Source organism: Marmota monax, unplaced genomic scaffold (assembly GCF_021218885.2).
Source record: "Marmota monax isolate L192 unplaced genomic scaffold, Marmota_monax_Labrador192_F-V1.1 WCK01_AAM20220418_F8-fsc00130, whole genome shotgun sequence".
In the NCBI taxonomy this organism is placed as follows: domain Eukaryota; kingdom Metazoa; phylum Chordata; class Mammalia; order Rodentia; family Sciuridae; genus Marmota; species Marmota monax.
This window is the reverse complement of record NW_026693244.1, coordinates 1,502,154-1,523,407: the sequence shown is the minus strand read 5'-3', so window position 1 is coordinate 1,523,407 and position 21,254 is coordinate 1,502,154. Positions and strand designations below refer to the sequence as shown.

The window sequence follows — 21,254 nt, the reverse complement described above, 5'->3', positions numbered from 1 at the left end:
ACCACCCTAATTGGAGTAGTGACAGAGCAGAGTCGCCGCCCGTGCCAGGAAGAGGCCCAGCGTCCTGCAGGCGGGGTAGTCACGACACCCCAATTGGAGTAGGGGCAGAGCAGAGCCTCCACCCGTGCCCGAAAGGTGGGCAGATCTGCGACCGACCAGCGGGACAGGCCCAGTGGCCTGCCGGTACGACAGACACGTCACCCCATTTGGAGTAGGGGCAGAGTAGAGCCGCCGCCTGCGCCTGCAGGGTAGGCAAACCTGCAATCGACCGGCGGATCAGGCCCGGTGGCCTGCCGGCGTGGTACACTCGTCACCCCAATTGGAGTAGGGGCAGAACAGAGCCACTGCCAGCTCCCAGAACAGGCCCAGTGACCTGCCGGCGTGGTAGCCACGACACCCCAATTGGAATAAGGAGAGAGCAGAGCCGCCGCCCGCACCTGCAGGAAAGATACGCAAGCAGTATGAAAAGACAAGGAAAGAAAGGACCACAAGCAATGCAGGTCAACGCAACTTTAGAAGAGATAACAGCTGCAGCAGATGGAATGTCAGATAAAGAATTCAGGATATACATGCTTCAGATGATCTGGAGTATCAAGGAAGACATTAAACAGCAAAATCAGACAATGAAAGATCACTTCGACAACGAATTACACAAACAAATCCAGGAAGCAAAGGATCAACTATACAGGGAGATAGAGGTTATAAAAAACAAGCAATCAGAAATCCTAGAAATGCAGGAAGCAATAAACCAACTTAAAAACTCAATGGAGAATACTACCAGCAGAGTAGAACACGTAGAAGATAGAACATCAGACAATGAAGACAAAGTATTTCAACTGGAAAAGAACATAGACAGCTCAGCAAGACTGTTAAGAAACCATGAGCAGAACATCCAAGAAATATGGGATAACATTAAGAGACCAAACTTAAGAGTCATTGGGATACAGGAAGGTACAGAGCTCCAAACCAAAGGAATGAGCAGTCTATTCAATGAAATAATACAAGAAAACTTCCCAGACTTGAAGAATGAGACAGAATCCCAAATCCTAGAAGCCTACAGGACGCCGAATGTGCAAAATCATAAGAGATCCACACCTAGACACATTATAATGAAGATGCCCAACATACAGAATAAGGAGAGAATTTTAAAAGCTACAAGAGAAAGGAAGCAGATTACATTTAGGGGTAAGCCAATCAGGATAACAGCTGATCTTTCAACACAGACTCTGAAAGCTAGAAGATCCTGGAATAACATATTTCAAACACTGAAAGAAAATGGGTTCCAACCAAGAATTGTGTATCCAGCAAAATTAAGCTTCAGGATGGAGGATGAAATTAAAACCTTCCACGATAAACAAAAGTTTAAAGAATTCGCAGCTAGAAAACCATCTCTTCAAAATATCCTCGCCAAAGCATTACAGGAAGAGGAAATGGAAAATAACAATGAAAACCAACAGTGGGAGGTAGGACAGTAAAGAGCGGGGGGGGAAATAATCAAAGAGGAAAACAAACCATGTTTAGTAACAGAAATAAACAAATATGGCTGGAAGAACAACCCATATCTCAATAATAACCCTAAATGTTAATGGCTTAAACTCACCAATTAAGAGACACAGGCTAGTAGAATGGATCACAAAACAAGACCCAACAATATGCTGCCTACAGGAGACGCATTTGATAGGAAAAGACATACATAGGCTGAAGGTGAAAGGTTGGGAAAAATCATATCACTCATATGTACTTCGGAAACAAGCAGGCGTGTCCATACTCATATCAAATAAAATAGATTTCAAGCCAAAGTTAATCAAAAGAGATAAAGAGGGACACTACATACTGCTTAAGGGAACCATACACCAACAAGACATAACAATCATAAATATTTATGCCCCAAACAATGGTGCAGCTATGTTTGTCAAACAAACTCTTCTCAAGTTCAAGAGTCTAATAGACCACCACACCATAATCATGGGAGACTTCAACACACCTCTCTCGCCACTGGACAGATCTTCCAAACAAAAGTTGAATAAGGAAACTATAGAACTCAATAACACTATTAATAACCTAGACCTAATTGACATATATAGAGTATACCACCCAACATCAAGCAGTTACACTTTTTTCTCAGCAGCACATGGATCCTTCTCAAAAATAGATCATATATTATGTCACAGGGCAACTCTTAGACAATATAAAGGAGTAGAGATAATACCATGCATCTTATCTGATCATAATGGAATGAAACTGAAAATCAATGATAAAAGAAGGAAGGAAAAAGCATACATCACTTGGAGAATGAACAATAGGTTACTGAATGATCAATGGGTTATAGAAGACATCAAGAAGGAAATTAAAAAATTCTTAGAGATAAATGAAAACACAGACACAACATATCGGAATCTATGGGACACATTGAAAGCAGTTCTAAGAGGAAAATTCATTGCTTGGAGTTCATTCCTTAAAAAAAGAAAAAACCAACAAATAAATGATCTCATACTCCATCTCAAAATCCTTGAAAAAGAAGAGCAAAACAACAGCAAAAGAAGTAGAAGGCAAGAAATAATTAAAATCAGAGCTGAAATTAATGAAATCGAAACAAAAGAAACAATTGAAAAAATTGACAAAACTAAAAGTTGGTTCTTTGAAAAAATAAACAAAATCGACAGACCCTTAGCCATGCTAGCGAAGAGAAGAAGAGAGAGAACTCAAATTACTAGCATACGGGATGAAAAAGGCAATATCACAACAGACACTTCAGAAATACAGAAGATAATCAAAAACTATTTTGAATCCTTATACTCCAATAAATTAGAAGATAGTGAAGGCATAGATAAATTTCTTAAGTCATATGATCTGCCCAGATTGAGTCAGGAGGATATAGAAAACCTAAACAGACCAATATCAATTGAGGAAATAGAAGAAACCATAAAAAGACTACCAACTAAGAAAAGCCCAGGACCGGATGGGTATACAGCAGAATTTTACAAAACCTTTAAAGAAGAACTAATACCAATACTTTTCAAGCTACTTCAGGAAATAGAAAAGGAGGGAGAACTTCCAAATTCATTCTATGAGGCCAACATCACCCTGATACCTAAACCAGACAAAGACACTTCAAAGAAAGAAAACTACAGACCAATATCTCTAATGAACCTAGATGCAAAAATCCTCAATAAAATTCTGGCGAATCGGATACAAAAACATATCAAAAAAATTGTACACCATGATCAAGTAGGATTCATCCCTGGGATGCAAGGCTGGTTCAATATACGGAAATCAATAAATGTTATTCACCACATCAATAGACTTAAAAATAAGAACCATATGATCATCTCAATAGATGCGGAAAAAGCATTCGACAAAGTACAGCATCCCTTTATGTTCAAAACTCTAGAAAAACTAGGGATAACAGGAACATACCTCAATATTGTAAAAGCAATCTATGCTAAGCCTCAGGCTAGCATCATTCTGAATGGAGAAAAACTGAAGGCATTCCCTCTAAAATCTGGAACAAGACAGGGATGCCCTCTCTCTCCACTTCTCTTCAACATAGTTCTCGAAACACTGGCCAGAGCAATTAGACAGACGAAAGAAATTAAAGGAATCAAAATAGGAAAAGAAGAACTTAAATTATCACTATTTGCAGATGATATGATTCTATACCTAGCAGACCCAAAAGGCTCTACAAAGAAACTATTAGAGCTAATAAATGAATTCAGCAAAGTGGCAGGATTTAAAATCAACACGCATAAATCAAAGGCATTCCTGTATATCAGCGACAAATCCTCTGAAATGGAAATGAGGACAACCACTCCATTCAAAATATCTTCAAAAAAAATAAAATACTTGGGAATCAACCTAACAAAAGAGGTGAAAGACTTATACAATGAAAACTACAGAACCCTCAAGAGAGAAATAGAAGAAGATCTTAGAAGATGGAAAAATATACCCTGTTCATGGATAGGCAGAACTAACATCATCAAAATGGCGATATTACCAAAAGTTCTCTATAGGTTTAATGCAATGCCAATCAAAATCCCAACGGCATTTCTTGTAGAAATAGAGAAAGCAATCATGAAATTCATATGGAAAAATAAAAGACCCAGAATAGCAAAAACAATGCTAAGCAAGAAGTGTGAATCAGGCGGTATAGCGATACCAGACTTCAAACTATACTACAGAGCAATAGTAACAAAAACAGCATGGTACTGGTACCAAAACAGGCGGGTGGACCAATGGTACAGAATAGAGGACACAGAAACCGATCCACAAAACTACAACTATCTTATATTTGATAAAGGGGCTAAAAGCATGCAATGGAGGAAGGACAGCATCTTCAACAAATGGTGCTGGGAAAACTGGAAATCCATATGCAACAAAATGAAACTGAATCCCTTTCTCTCGCCATGCACAAAAGTGAATTCAAAATGGATCAAGGAGCTCGATATCAAATCAGAGACACGCCGTCTGATAGAAGAAAAAGTTGGCTACGATCTACAGTCGGTGGGGTCGGGCTCCAAATTCCTCAATAGGACACCCATAGCACAAAAGTTAATTACTAGAATCAACAAATGGGACTTACTCAAACTAAAAAGTTTTTTCTCAGCAAAAGAAACAATAAGAGAGGTAAATAGGGAGCCTACACCCTGGGAACAAATCTTTACTCCTCACACTTCAGATAGAGCCCTAATATCCAGAGTATACAAAGAACTCAAAAAATTAGACAATAAGAGAACAAACAACCCAATCAACAAATGGGCCAAGGACCTGAACAGACACTTCTCAGAGGAGGACATACAGTCAATCAACAAGTACATGAAAAAATGCTCACCATCTCTAGCTGTCAGAGAAATGCAAATCAAAACCACCCTAAGATACCATCTCACTCCAGTAAGATTGGCAGCCATTAGGAAGTCAAACAACAACAAGTGCTGGCGAGGATGTGGGGAAAAGGGTACACTTGTACATTGCTGGTGGGACTGCAGATTGGTGCAGCCAATTTGGAAAGCAGTATGGAGATTTCTTGGAAAGCTGGGAATGGAGCCACCATTTTACCCAGCTATTCCCCTTCTTGGTCTATTCCCTAAAGACCTAAAAAGAGCATGCTACAGGGACACTGCTACATCGATGTTCATAGCAGCACAGTTCACAATAGCAAGACTGTGGAACCAACCTAGATGCCCTTCAATAGACGAATGGATAAAAAAAATGTGGCATTTATACACAATGGAGTATTACTCTGCATTAAAAAATGACAAAATCATAGAATTTACAGGGAAATGGATGGCATTAGAGCAGATTATGCTAAGTGAAGCTAGCCAATCCCTAAAAAACAAATGCCAAATGTCTTCTTTGATATAAAGAGAGTAACTAAGAACAGAGTAGGGACGAAGAGCAGGAGAAGAAGATTAACATTTAACAGGGATGAGAGGTGGGAGGGAAAGGGAGAGAGAAGGGAAATTGCATGGTAATGGAAGGAGACCCTCAGGGTTATACAGTGGAGGAGGTAGAGAGAGAGGAGGGGAGGGGAGGGGAGAGGTGGGGAGGGGGGAGGGGGGAGGATGTGAAAGGCAGCGAAGCACAACAGACACTAGTATGGCAATTTGTAAATCAATGGATGTGTAACTGATGTGATTCTGCAATCTGTGTATGGGGTGAAGGTGGGAGTTCATAACCCACTTGAATCAAAGTGTGGAATATGATATGTCAAGAAATTTGTAATGTTTTGAACAACCCACAATAAAAAATTTAAAAAGAAAAAAAAAATAAAACTGTCACAACTTAAAAAGAATCATAGTAGTATTAGTAACATCAACTTTTAAGAGCAATGGGGAATATTATTTTTTTGCATATTTACACTATTGAGCTCACTATGTAAATCTGTAGTAGGTGAGTGCTTTTTTTGAGAGAATATTGTTTTTTGAGAGAAATTGTTTTGAAAGAGTATAGTTTAATTCAATCCACTTTAAACTTCACCTTCACATTCCTGGAAGACCTTTGAAGGAGGTTGATTCCAGTGTGTTGCTGTTAAACTAGAATACTAATTAGTGTTCTTGAAAGATTATTGGGTATTTTACTTTAGGGTACTAGATAATCTCATACATGTCTTTGCTTATTGTTGGGTTGTCATCCTCCCTGTCCCACACTGTGAATATATTATGTGTCATCAATTAACTTTTTCATAGTACAACCCATTCTGTTCCTGAACAAGTCTCAAATCTAATCCCACTTATCTGAACTAGTGCCCTAGTTCAGACCAACATCATTTCTCAATTGGTAATTATCTTACAACTGTTCTCCTCAGCTCCATTCTCTTCCTACTTCACTAATTCCCTTGTAGTTCCAACAGTAACCTGTATAAAACACAGGTCAATGCTATATTTTCAGTTTTTCTTACACACCTTCAGTGTGTCTGCACTGCCAAGATGATAACTATTAATATTTGCTTTCACTAATGATCTCATCTACTACTTACTTTAAAAAAAGGTTAAACTGTTTGGGCTGGGGTTGTGACTCAGCAGTAGAGTGCTCACCTAGCATGTGTGAGGCCCTGGGTTCGATCCTCAGCACCACATGAAAATAAATAAATAAAATAAAAGGTATTGTGTTCAACTACAACTAAAAAATAAATACTTTTTTTGAAAAAAGTTAAACTGTGTTCATATGTAGTGAGCATATATTCTACTCAGAAAATTATTTTTATGATTGAAGTGTGTTTCAAGATCACACTGATAGCATTAAGCATGGATATAAGACATAGGGAAAAGATGACAAAGAAAATCTTTGAAAAATGGAGGCCTGGGCAAAGAAAAACCCTAACCCTAAAATGTATCGAGGTTTTTCAAATGATTTAAAAACACACTAAACTCACATAGACATAAGTTATATGTTTATGTAATTCTTCTTTATCAGTGTTAAGGAACAGGACTTTTGTGTTTGCTCTACAACCTAGAATTCAATGAATCATAGCCGTCTTTTTATAATTCCCTATGGATTCATCATAGTGAGGTAGGATGAACACTACTAGCATGTTAAAAGACAGGTTCTATTAGCAATTTCAGGCCTTACTGTGTGACTTTAATAAGTCATTTATCTTTGCTAAATCTGAGTTTTATCCTCTATAAAGTGAGGTTATATATATATTCCTTTTTCTGTTTAATAAGTGATGGTATCATATGAGAGAATGTGAGAATATAATAAGTATAAAGAGAATTAGATATCATTGTATCACTGAATTATTCCTAAGTCTCTTTAACATTAATCCTACATTTCTTTAGAGGATCTGGTCTATCTTGATAGATGGCATATACTGATAAGGCTAATAAGTGGTCAGATAAGGAAATTAAGGTGTATAGGGGGTTGTTGTTTTGTTTTGTTCATATTTCTTTCTTTCATGTTTCCTATGTTTCTTCCTAATTAAAACAGTTTTGGTATGAACCATGATGGAATTGGAAATTCTTGTGGGACAAAAGGTCATGAAGCAGCAAAACTTATGGCAGCTCACATTACTGCAAATACCAATCCTTTTTCCTGGTCTGCCTGCAGTCGAGACTATATCACCAGCTTTCTTGAGTAAGTAATCTCTGGAGAGTATGATTAATTGCTCCAAAAGTAAGTCATTGGTAGAAGCCTAACATGTAGTGCTTCAAATTTTGCATAATGAGTCTGTTTTATAGGGCCCAGTTATATTTCTGGCTGATACCCACAGGCTTTAATATAAGATTGTGGCAAATTTTTCAGTTCATGTGCAAACAAAACTTACTGAATAAACTAGAGGAAGGGGAACAAGGATATAAATGGGATTAATAATATGAGCGATTAGAATTGTTCAATAAGCGAGAAAAAAATTTCAGAAAGAATTTACATTTATATACCTTTAATAGAATAAACCAAACTTTAATTTAGTGATTTTATATTTTATTATGTTGGTAAATAAACTGAACATGTAGGAGTGCCAAACTATCTAATAGTAACAAACAACAACAACAAAAAATCAAACAGCCAGGAAATGAACACTTTGAGAAAATGATTTATTCAGTAACCCATCTTCTGCAGTTTGGGAACTTCTTTTCTGATCTTTCAATGTATATTACCAGAGTCTGATTATCTAAATATGAAGAGAAAGGAGATGTTTATGAAAAGAGATTGTTTTCCACATCTTCCTGCACAGGGCTTCCAGATTCAATTTGAGGAAATGATAGACTTAGGTCTTACTTTCTACCTGTGTTAGTTTGGGCATGTTACTTAAACTTTCTAATATTCAGTGTCCTAATTTTTTTTAATGAGTTTAAATCATAATGCTTGTATCATTAGGTGTTATATATAATTATGTATAATGCTATAATATGTGTAAAACACTTAATAAACAATCATTAGATGATAAATATTACTATTTTAAATAATATTAAGGTTTCAGTGCTTTATTGCTCTACCATTGCCTATATCTGGTTAATGCTATTTTTCCCTTGGGGAGGAGATAATAAATATTGTGTGAAAAAAGAGGCATACATAAAGCACAAACAACAGAAATGCGTTTTAAAATACCGTTTATATTAAAATGTGCTTATATTACAATGATTGCATTGTAAAATTTCAGATAGTTTGTACAGGTTAAAAGTACTCACTAGACATTTTCTTTCTATCCACTACTAGCCAGATTATATATTCTGAAAACTTACATTTCATATTTGTATAAGGCCTCAAATATGAGATTTTTAAATTACCTAACACAGTGCTTTACTCAAAAATCTAAAGATAGGACTGGAAGTATAGCTGTATGGTAGAGCACTTGCCTAGCATGAGAGAGGCCTTGAGTTCAAGCCCCAGGACTGCAAAAAAGGAAAAAAGAAAAAGAGGAATAGTTAAAAACGGGCTCTTTACAATTAATTAAGGTAATAATAAAATTGAAGAAGTTGGAAATTCATTTCAGAAGGCAGTTCTTCTGAATAACTATATTATACTCCAACAATTTTTAATCTTATAATAGAAAATTATAGCACTGTACTTTCCTTGGTCCAAACTAACTGAAAAACTATAAAGATAGACCACAGAGAATTTGACATTTTTTGGTAGTTTTAAATACAAAACACTAGTTATATACTTTTCTAGTGATACAATTTACCTAAATTTTAAACATTACTGAAGGTCAGCTTTCCCTAGAAATAAAGCCAGATCTGGATTTTTGTTTTGACTTGGCTCATTTTTTATAATAGAATCTTAATCTCTATCATCAGAAAGATAAACTATGTAATACACTCAGGATTCCAGTGTATATTTTATGGTGGCCCTTCTTTTGTTTTCAAGGGGACCATTTTCTTTTTTCCTTCCTACTGTTTCCATCCCATTGGCTTTTACACAACTCATTATGTAGTACCATTTCTGTATTCTAAATAAAAGGACCAGAGTCTAATACTTTCATGCCTTAGGCATGTAATAAGTTTGTGTGTTCTTTTCCCTTATTAAAATACATATATACGTACATGAATCAGTTTTGATCTCCTGCCAGATCTTATTTAGTTTGTAATGTTAAGATACTACCAAAGAGAATCCATAAATTGCTGGTAAAATACAGTTAAGAAATCAACACTGGTTTGGTGAGAGATGTAGAATTACTACCAGATGCTATAAAGTGGTCCACTGAATTAATTAAAATAATTAATCTATAAGGCATTCTTAAATCCTCATTGCTTCTTTGCATTTTGTACATATAAACCCAATGAGTGTTGACAGGATTCTAATGGGCTTATTTATCCTGTATTTTATTAAAATATTTCTCTTGTGCATCCTCATGGGAATGCTCACAAAGTTAAAACCATCAATAAAAGATAGATGTGAAAGAAAATGGGTAGCGACTTGGAGAAAAGTTGGTTTTCCCCACCTTCTTTATTAATAAACTCAACAAATCTGATTATAATCTGTCCAACCAATAGAAGATTTTTAAACACAAGGGCCTGTAAAAAGGTCCATTCACTGGAGCACAAAGATATAGTAGTAACTTTCTTTACTCCTTTTTATTAATGCAGTGAATGTAATTGCTTTTACAGCTATGCATGATATTTTTAAAAATCCAGTGATATTTTGATCAAGGATTGAAATTACATTTATGTATTATAGTTGGCTCAAAAGGATTCATAACACTTTATTTTAGGTTCTCTTCTCAAGAAAAAGAAATCTTGAAAGATGAATTGTTTAGTAACTGCAGCCCAGCCAACAAAATGCATACCTTTTTCTATTTAGTGATTGTACAGGCCAAAGATGATGGTGGATTTAACAATGAGCTTTCTATGATTTGTAGAACTTCACTATTCACAATGTTCAACTGAAAACAATTCTATGGCCTTTAAATGCCAGTAGAATACAAAGTCATGTCATTTTGAAACACTAGGTGCAATTTATCAATCAGGAGATGGTGTTTACCAACTCCCAATATTTTTTTTCAGATTTCTTAAACTCGGTGATTCAATAAGTGGTTCATGAATCGCCCAGAAGCCGTCCTGATTAAATAATAAAGAACCCATTTCCGTTAAAATGGACGTGTTATGCCAGCTTCTGATGTTTTCGTCGACGGCTTTGCAGGTAGTGTTCTTCCTATCTGCCTGCGGGACTTATTTATTTATTAATTTAGAAAGTAGAGAAAGATGAACCTGGTATCATGGCTCACACTCATTGATGACTATGGGCTAATCTACCAGGCAGTGGAAGGCAGTCAGCAGTAATTTAGGCCAGTTTTCATACATTCTCCACCACTTAGCAATAGTACAGATTAACTTCATATTGTATTTAAAAATTATGGGGGCTCTGTAAATGAACTCTTGCACTTTTAAAATTAAAGTCTGTTAAATTATTTGAACTATCAAAGATCCATACCAACATTTCCTGCAGTTCTCAGTTAAATACAGATTAGCCATTTTCACAGAAAGGATGGAGGCTGAATGCCTTCAGATGCACTGGTTGAAAGTGAACTAGGAAGAAAGGTGAGAATAGAGCTACAAGAGAAGTGCTATAAAGTGAGCAAGATGGCCAAAGCACTTTTTTCCTCTTTAGCAACTACTTTTGAAGGTCAATATCAATGTATGAGATGGAAAACAATATTTATAGGTAGGACCTTTATAAAAACTGTAGTATCTAAAAAGCAGCAAAACAGGTTTCTCCTCCTCTGTTTATCTGACATGTTTTGGGAACCTTGCTCTAACCATATATCTTTGATAAGTCATGATTACATATGTAGGGGAAGATAGAGTAAAAGGGCAGTATAGTATTTGTATCTTGACAGCCTCAAGTTCAATTATATTTAGATATCCCAGTCATATAGAGGGTGACAGTAAAAATATTTGACTTTAGATAATACATTTAGATTTACATTTACTGAAATATATTATCACATTTGTTACACTTAGTTAATACAGTTGTTTCATGAAGATTGATAAAGCAGTTTATGAGCCCATAGTAGGCAAAGACACTTGGCTTAGTCTGGTGCAGTGGTGCATGTCTGTAATCCCAGCAACTCAGGAAGCTGAGGCAGGAGAATTATGTTTGAGGCCAGCCTCTACAATTTAGAGAGATCCTGTCTCAAAATAAAATTTTATGAAATGGCTGGGAATGTAGCTCAGAGGGAGAGCACTCTCGGTTCAATCCCCAGTACTGAAAAAGTTAAAAAACAAAACCCCTAAAAACCAGACCTAACTTGCTATAGCTGATATCAACCTAATTGAGTTTTGCTTAATTTAAGTGTATTAGCATAACGGTTGAGAAAAAAGAAAAATGTTAAATTTTTGTTGTTGTTGTTAAGGGACTGTTAAGATATGTACAGAATTATATAGACAGATTCCTTTTGCAAATTGATCATATTTTAGAGCAAAGATCTATACTTTATATAATCATTTTGGTCAAAATAAATCTAAAATCCCAATTAGGAGTATGTCATCATGTTTTCTGGAAACAAAGCCGGGGGACATATTTTACCTGGGGATCTGTAAATTTTAGTTGAAGACTGAACTCTGGCTCAAAATCCTATTTTCAAGGCTAATTTTTGGACTATGTAAATAAAAGATCTCTAAATTAGAATACAAAAAAATATGGTACTGTAAGGATTTCTATAAATGTAAATATACTTTGAATTACAATGAATTTCATAATCAAGGAAGAAGCACATTCTTTAACTAATACATATTTTTGCCTTGTCTTAGAAGCATTATCAAACTTAGAGTAAAAATTAAATAATTTCCATATTTCTATAGATATTAATTAGGATTAAATTTCTTTGTTGATATGATGTTAACTAGGGAAATAATGACATATTTCCCTAGCATACTTTTTATGTATTCACTTTTTACTGGACAAGTATATCTATAATAACAATAGTAACTTATAACATTTCATAGATGAAGACTAATAGTACTTGACATTTAATTTATAATATGTGAGCCTTATGTGGAGAATTTGCATTTATGATGTCAAGTCACAAACCACTTATTTTAAAGTGCTATTTTGAGAAAATTTGTATGTAATATTACTAGTACTATTATTTTGATAGCATAAATAACAATAGACTCAATATAGTAAGAATTGTATGGTTATATCTCAATCAGTTGTAACTCTAGATTAAATAAAAATTTCCCAAAACTTCTATTTTGGGGAAAAATGAGAAAATTTTCTCATTTTTAAAATGAGAAAATTACAGAATATAAGATTAAAAACTCCTAAGTAATAATTTTATGAAATAAAAAGCATTCACACATTTGCACCAGGAGACATTTATAAAAAAATAATCATATCAGCATTATGTGCAATTGCCAGAAATTATAAATATCTCAAAATTTACTAATAGAAAAATGGAGAAATAATGGTGGCATAGTCTTAAGTGAAATATTAAAGAACAATAAAAATGAATAGACTACAGTTACATATATCATATACTTTATATCCACAATATTGAGCAAAAAAAACAAAGTTACTAAAGAAAATCTATGGTATAACTCCTTTTGTATAGAGGTCCAAAACAGGCAGGTGAATAATTGAGAAATGAAATTATTAAGAAAAACAAGGAAATTATTATAAAAAATTATTATAAAAAATTATTACCTGTAAGGGGAAAATTATTGGAGTTGAGCCTTGGAAGTTTTCTTAAGAAAAAAATGAGGAAAAGCATTTCCTGGCTTAAATCCACATCTCTCAGATCCATGTTCTCTACCTTTTGTATCTATATATGTAACATTTCATGATAATTGATAAATTGAAGGCATGATAATATCCAGAATTTTTATTTTCTAAAAGTTGATAAATAGTAATTGTTATCTGTAGAATTCACTAACTTAAAAGGAGCAGGAAAATAGCAAATTTGATAATTTTATGCAAAAAAGCATTTTTGTTGATTAACCCTCAGTTAAGAATTAAGATATGAAAAATATCCCATTCCTCAGATATATTAATCAAGGTTTACTATATTACCAGATATGATTACTAGGAAGAAAATGTACTACACGTGCATGTATAGGAATGTAAAAACAATTGGAATCAGCTGTGCAGATATCCCCACATTTATTTGATTAGAAGACACTTGTTTGGAAAGCAGTATGGAGATTTCTTGGAAAGCTGGGAATGGAGCCACCATTTGACCCAGCTATTCCCCTTCTTGGTCTATTCCCTAAAGACCTAAAAAGAGCATGCTACAGGGACACTGCTACATCGATATTCATAGCAGCACAGTTCACAATAGCAAGACTGTGGAACCAACCTAGATGCCCTTCAATAGATGAATGGATAAAAAAAAATGTGGCATTTATACACAATGGAGTATTACTCTGCATTAAAAAATGACAAAATCATAGAATTTGCAGGGAAATGGATGGCATTAGAGCAGATTATGCTAAGTGAAGCTAGCCAATCCCTAAAAAACAAATGCCAAATGTCTTCTTTGATATAAGGAAAGTAACTAAGAACAGAGTAGGGATGAAGAGCAGGAGAAGAAGATTAACATTTAACAGGGATGAGAGGTGGGAGGGAAAGGGAGAGAGAAGGGAAGTTGCACGGTAATGGAAGGAGACCCTCAGGGTTATACAGTGGAGGGGGTAGAGAGACAGGAGGGGAGGGGAGGGGAGAGGTGGGGAGGGGGGAGGGTGGAGGATGGGAAAGGCAGCGGAGCACAACAGACACTAGTATGGCAATTTGTAAATCAATGGATGTATGTGATTCTGCAATCTGTGTATGGGGTGAAGGTGGGAGTTCATAACCCACTTGAATCAAAGTGTGGAATATGATATGTCAAGAAATTTGTAATGTTTTGAACAACCCACAATAAAAAATTTAAAAAATAAAAATAAAAATAAATAAATAAATAAATAAAAAAGAAGACACTTGACTTAGCAAACCTTGCTAATTTGTACAAAATGTAAACAAACATTTCAAAAGACCTTCATTGATATGATATTCCTAAATATAGTTCATTTTTAAAAGATACATATAGTTTTCTTCTATATTTTATTTTACATGGTGTTTTATTCTTCTGTAAAAATATACTGGAAAAGGAGAACAAGACTTGTCTAGATATTTAACCAGACAACATTAAAACAAAAGCACTAGGTACTTCAGAAAAAGTGAAACAAAGATACATTTTTGGGATATTCTTTCTCAGAAAAGTTTGACTCCAGGTGCTCACAGTGCATATCATTCTTATCTGTCTGAAGGCCCTTGACAATGGTCATCTGATTTGTTTTTTATCTTTTTTTTAATTAAGAATGTGAACCATGATTAGAAGACAATCAATACCTTGAAACAAGAACATTAAATAAAATGATTAGTCTTGATTCTTCCTGAGCTAAACCAATTTTGCCATCAGGAAAGAATTTTTTTCTTCAGTGTATCTATTTTTAAATTCTTCTTTAGGGTCCACATAGTTCTTCCTTTAAGTATTTAAGTCTAATTTTTGGTATCCCTAAAAGTAATTATGTATAATTGTTTCTAATATATTCTTAGCTGGTGCCATTTAGGTGACTATATCCTACATTTATTCCTGCTAATAGTAAATATGTGTTTTCTATAGGATCCTGTACATAAGTCCTTAAGTACACAATTTTTAATTTTTCTGTTGATTTTTAGTAGTATTTGGTTTATTCTATTTTTCATTCATTTTGTTCTTTTCATAAAGATGTTTATAATTTTATTATAAATGGGAATGAAATGGGCATTTTGGAAGTAAAATTTGGAAATTAAACTACTAATTTAGTCATCCTACAAATGTTCCATATTATCAAAATCATCTTTTTCCATTATAGTATTCAAATATTACCTCTTTGCCATTAACCCTGATATGTAATTTCAAATTTACTAGTAGAATTACATATATCTAAAATTTATACACAATTTATAAAAAGCTCTGGCTATTTTAAAATATACCTATAAACTATAAATAGTTTGTCTTACTGAGGTACATGTCTGTTTGTAAAGGTACAATAAAAAGGAAATAACAAGTGCTCTGTCATGAAAACTGGATAGCTGGGTGAAAAAAAAAAGGTTCTCTTAGAAATATTAAACAGAGACTACTGAAATGATTGTAACAGCCAATAGTATATTAGTAACATATTTAATATTCCATCTGGATATATTTATTTATTAAAAGAATTATGAAAGGAGGTATAATTGAAAAGAAAGGGATGTAAAGAACATAGTATTCTCACTATTTGGAGCTCTTACTTGAATCTGTATCACCTAGGAATAGTTTAATTTTTAAAAGGTATTAATTTACTGCTGTGAAAATATACATTTTTATATAAACAAGTAACATTTGAGAATGTGAGAAACTTTTAAGTGAATATGAGACTAATAGTGAACTCCAGTTCTTTCTTACCTATCTGTAAATGAAAATTTGTACTGTCCTAAATAACAGTTGAGGAACTCCTACTTGTGAAGTTATTTTCCTTTGGCAAAGTGGATGGAAAAAAATTGGAAAAAAAACACAAGTGCTGGCACAATGGACAAGAATGTTGGAAAAAATTTTTAAATGTTGGCATAGGAATTCTTTAAAAATTCTAACTTACTCACATGTGAAATGAAAGTAAAAAAGCATCTGTCCTATTTTATGCACACTGACTAAATAAAAATGAACAATTACATTTAGCAAAGTCTAAAGCTTTTTAAGGTATTCTGTCTGGTTTTTGGCAATCTTTATGTTATTTGTTCCACTGAATTAAAATATTATGTTTGAGTGCAGGCATACTTCATAAAGCAGAAATTATATATAGAGGAGAACATTCTCTTTTCCAATTCTGATGACCCTAGATGAAATTTGAAAGACTAAACATTTCTAATATACTATGAATATTAGCTTCATCTGTCATTCAGCCCATCTATTAGGGAAATATTTCAAGAACCTATGGACATATCTAACCAAAGCATCCATTGTCTTCCCAAGGTGAAAGTATATAAATTAGGTCTTTCAAAATTACAACTACAATATTTTTAATTTTCCACATTTCATGTTTTTAATTCTACTACCAGATGTGGCTATATTTTCAATGAAAACAAACAAGAATCTTAGAGCAATATGAAATTCTGTTTTAAATCTTTCTGAAATTAGTTTAAATCAAAGTTTTTCGTCCAAAATGAAATTTTCAGATTGTTGTCTAAGATGCTTTTATTGTGTTTTAGGGCTGGAAAAAAAAAACTATTTGGAGCTCTTAAGTTTTAGTAAAGCAATTCTATTTTACCATGTGATTATTTATTGGTAGAGTGATGCTTTTCATGCCTCAAATTATTAAAACAAAGAGCTCAACACATGGTTTCATAATTGTGACTGAAATAGTCCACAGAGTACCTAATTTCCTTTGATCCTTTATGTTGAACAGTTCAGGCCGTGGTACTTGCCTTGATAATGAGCCTCCCAAGCGTGACTTTCTTTATCCAGCTGTGGCCCCAGGTCAGGTGTACGATGCTGATGAGCAATGTCGTTTCCAGTATGGAGCAACTTCCCGCCAATGTAAATACGGGGTAAGAGGTCTTAATCCTTATGTTTAGTCATTTATATATGTTCTTTTATGACACAGATGTTTGGATAGCATTATGATGAACATAGTTTGCCTTCAGTAGCATTATTAATTTAAATATGGCTCTTGACACTGTACTTTTTCTGATATCATTTGTATGACATCTGTTTCTAAATTTCATATGAGGGATGTAGGTAGAATTTTTAATAACCTCTAATGTACTTGTTCTTTAAATTTACATTGCTAACTTTGTCTTTTGAAATGCTATGATTTTTAAAAGCCCTCCCTACTCCCTTTTTCTGGTACTGTTATGATTGGGCTAAAGGGCATTTTTTCATTGGCTGTGTGCCTTTACTTTAATTCATACTTGCTAGTACTGAGTCATTTCAAGTTGCTTCATCCACTGCCCACATTCCAACACAACAACGGAGCAGGAACAAGATGACATGAGCGCAAATAGTGAAACAAGGAAAATTGCTGTGGAAAAAAATGTAGGCATCATAATTTATTCTTCAAAGTCACACTGTCTATATTACAAAATATATTTAAACATCTTTTTAGATTTCATAGAGAAAGGCTGCAGTGATGAATATAAGGACATGTTCATAGGAAGAACATAGTACAAGCATGTTGAATTAAAAAAAGAGAGAGAGAGAGCAAAAGAAAAATAAAAAGGACTTTAAAATGTCAAATTTTTTTTGCCAGAAAATATTCATAATAAAAAATAAGTTAAAAAATGTGGTTCTTATTTCTATGCCTCTTTTTGATTCCTCTTAAAAATAATAACTACAAAAGGAATTAAGTTTTAAAGCAGGTAATACTAAATGAAAAATAATATGGCTATTGTACTGTATCAATTATTCCTCTGGGAATAATTGTATAAAGGAATAATAGTACAAATGAAAGTGATTACTCTAGATTTTGGCAGCACCTTTGTGTTCTAGGTTTTTTTTGTTTTGTTTTGTTTTCAGTGCTGGTGATTGAACCCAGGGCCCCTTGCATTTTAGGCAAGCACTTTACCGCTGACCCACATCTTCATCTTTTTTGTTTTTTTATTTTGAGTCAGGTTGCCAGGTTGGCCTTGAACTTGTGATCCTCCTGCCTCAGCCTTTTGAGTGACTAATATTACCCGTGTGTGCCACCATACCAGGCTGTGCTCTAGATTTTTAAAGATTATCTATCTGCTTGTGTAGAAACTTGGGTAAAATTCTGATCTTTCCTGTCTCTTTGACTCTCACTTCTTTGTTAGCAAGTAAAATAGTTAATCTACATTTTAATTTTTCAATTGGAATTTAGGTTTTAACTCTACCTATAACTTTCCACATTAGGAAATGTACAACATCTGTGTATGTAATTTTTCTTTCTTAAATAAATTAATCTATAAATTGACTTGAGGGACTGAGGGTAAAGCTCAGTGGTACTGTGCTTGCATAGCATGAGTGAGGCCCTAGGTTCTATCTCTGGTACTGCCAACAGCCGCACCCCCCCCCCAATAAATAAATTTAAAAATTGTTTGGTTTCCTCACTTAAAAATTGTTTGGTTTATCTCATTCATTTCAGTCTGATTTAAAATGAGATAAACAGTACTAATAAAATTGTGTTTTCCTCTTATTGAACTTTCAGATTTTTGTGTGTTTATAAAGACTTCTGTAATAGATATAATAAAATTGGAAAATTTGGTAAAAGACATTAGCATCTTAAAAACCTATACAATTTATTGTATTTTATTATGACCCTTTTCACTTTGATTTGCATCAAAATGAGGATTTCCCTAGTTTCAAATAGGAAAATACTTTTGCCATTTAAAAAAAAAAGTGCTGTGTATTACCAGTGTGGTTTCTGGAGTAATAATAGATTCTTTACAATCACTTATACCTCTTGAACTTGTACCTAAAATAATTGGTTTTACACATTTGATAGCATACAAACTCACACAGGGTTTTATCTGGTGAATCCCTAAGGTTTTAAATAATTCTAAATACTAAATATTGCTTTAAAAATAATAGTAGCTTTGAAAATTGGAGTCCAGTCAAATAGGAAAATCATTCTTCAGATAATAGCTGAAGGGAACAATAAAGCTGACTTGATTTCAATAACTCTGAGTGTAGCATGTTGAGATAAATACTAAACATAATTGCTGTAGACCTGGATGGACACTGTAGCCTTTTCAAGAGGGAGTGGAAGAATCATGAATTCATTCTCTTTCAAAAAGCAGACCTCTAATGATGTAAAGGAAGATTTTAAACAATTATAAAATGGTCCATAACTGCAGCAGTGCCCAACTTCTTATCTCTTCCATTTTGGTCATCAGGAAGTCATTGCTGGCTAGCTGTTGATTACATCTGTAGTTATGAAAATTCTTATCTGGAGTTTGGTGAATTCTTAGTGGGTTGGATACATTTTTACACATATTAGTTATACTTACAAGTTTACATGAATTTTTTTCTATTTTACTTTACTTGGGGAAATATTTTCCATGGTTATCCTTGCATATCATCTTTTTTTTTCCCAAGTGCTCTTAAATTCCATAGAATAATGATGAAATTGTAATGGCTATAAACACAAAGAACAAAACAGTACAGTACAATATACAGAGTAATATAGTTGTATGTGTAGTAATCTAGAAATGATATGTAGTTTCTTATAATCACATAGTTCCTTTTTCTGAGCTACTTCAGACTTCATTGGTAGAAATCATTATTATCTGATAATATTTTGTAGATGGGGAAACTAATCCACGTTAATTACTGAATCCAAGATTTTTTAAAAATGGTCTAAATCTGGCAGTTCTTTTACTACTAGTTTTAATATTTCTGATAAAAAGAAAAGGTTACAGATGTATTTTGTTTCGGAAGACACTTGTTTAATTTTTGTCTTTTACTGAAAGTCTTCTCATGCTCCTCATCTTGTCCCAGTCTCTTTTGGGAGAGAAGAGATCAGGACACCTTCTCTTAACTTATTCTTTAGGATCATAAATTCTCAGGTGTCTGAAACTCTAAGTCTTGTATTTGAGAGAATTTATTTTCTTTTTTTCTTACATAAAAAGTTAGGGCTAGGGCTGAGATATAGCTCAGTAGGTACAGTGCTTGCCTCTCATGGACAAGGCCCTAGGTTCTATCCCAAGAACCATCAAAAAAAAAAAAAAAAATTAGGACTAGCCAGGTGCAGTGGCACAAATCTGTAATCCCAGCAGTTAGAGAAGCTGAGACAGGAGGATGGAGAGTTGAAAGCCAGCCTCAGCAAAAGCGAGGCACTAAGCAACTCAGTGAGACCCTGTCTTTAAATATAATACAAAATAGGGCTGGGGATGTGGCTCAGTGGTCAAGTGCACCTGAGTTCAATCCCTGATAGGCCCCCCACCTAAAAAGCCAATGAAGTTAGGACTTCTTCAAAGCAAGATGCAAGTACAGACAAGCAGCATGAAAAGCTCAGCGACCTACTAAATTATCCAGAAATATCTCCTGGCTATGTTAGCAGGTTTCTAAGGGGCCTTGGATGCTTCCTGGAAGAAAATATGCTGCAAATAAAACAGCAGTATTGATATGTGCAGGAAATGATTTTTTTTTGGCCTATTAGGAACAACCAGCTCTTTCCTATAAAACTCTATTATAGAATCTGTCGTCTCATTTCTCTTCTACTTTCTGTTAGTTTCCTCTTTTTATTAGAAAATGATTATAAAAACTGAATTACCAGAAAAAAGCATGTTGCAGTTATAACAAAAAGTTTAAACTTAGAAATTCAATCATTAGCCTATAAAAAATAGGGACTTTGGGTGATCTTTTGATTGCTTTCCAAAAAGTACAGATTCTTTCAGAGCTGTCCCAGACTTAGCTCTTTATTTCTTTATTCTGTCACTTTAAATCATTTCCAAAACATTGTTTTCAAATACACTTAATGATTTAGTATAAGCTAAGAATATTGAGTACATAATTTACTATTAACCAGCAAGAGATGATTGTTCATCTATATATGGGTTGGAAACAGATAAATTTTATGGACTTTATAGCTTTGTTTAATTTATGGGAATTTTTATTATATGTGAGGTTTATCATTGTTTACAGGGACTTGAGTTAGCCCACAATGCATAGCGTGTTGTACAATATTATAACTTACTTTAATGTAGAACTGAATTGTGTTTTATCAATTGACCATATATTCTGAATCATAAATGGGAATACGTTATCTAATATATGCTTTCACAGTGGAACAGACTCCTTTCTAACAGAATATTTTAAGTAAAAAAAAAAATCTGGAGCTGGGGATGTGGCTCAAGCAGTAGCG

General features: G+C 34.0%; 1 protein-coding gene across 1 annotated transcript in view; it reads left to right on the top strand.

The window, feature by feature from the left end:
* Adamts6 (ADAM metallopeptidase with thrombospondin type 1 motif 6) overlaps positions 1-21,254 on the top strand; it is a 297,708-nt gene that overhangs the window by 154,005 nt on the left and 122,449 nt on the right. The window contains exons 9-10 of the mRNA XM_046456198.2: positions 7,423-7,569; positions 16,836-16,977. Coding sequence (XP_046312154.1) covers positions 7,423-7,569; positions 16,836-16,977 — 289 coding nt within the window. The remainder of the gene's footprint in view (positions 1-7,422; positions 7,570-16,835; positions 16,978-21,254) is intronic.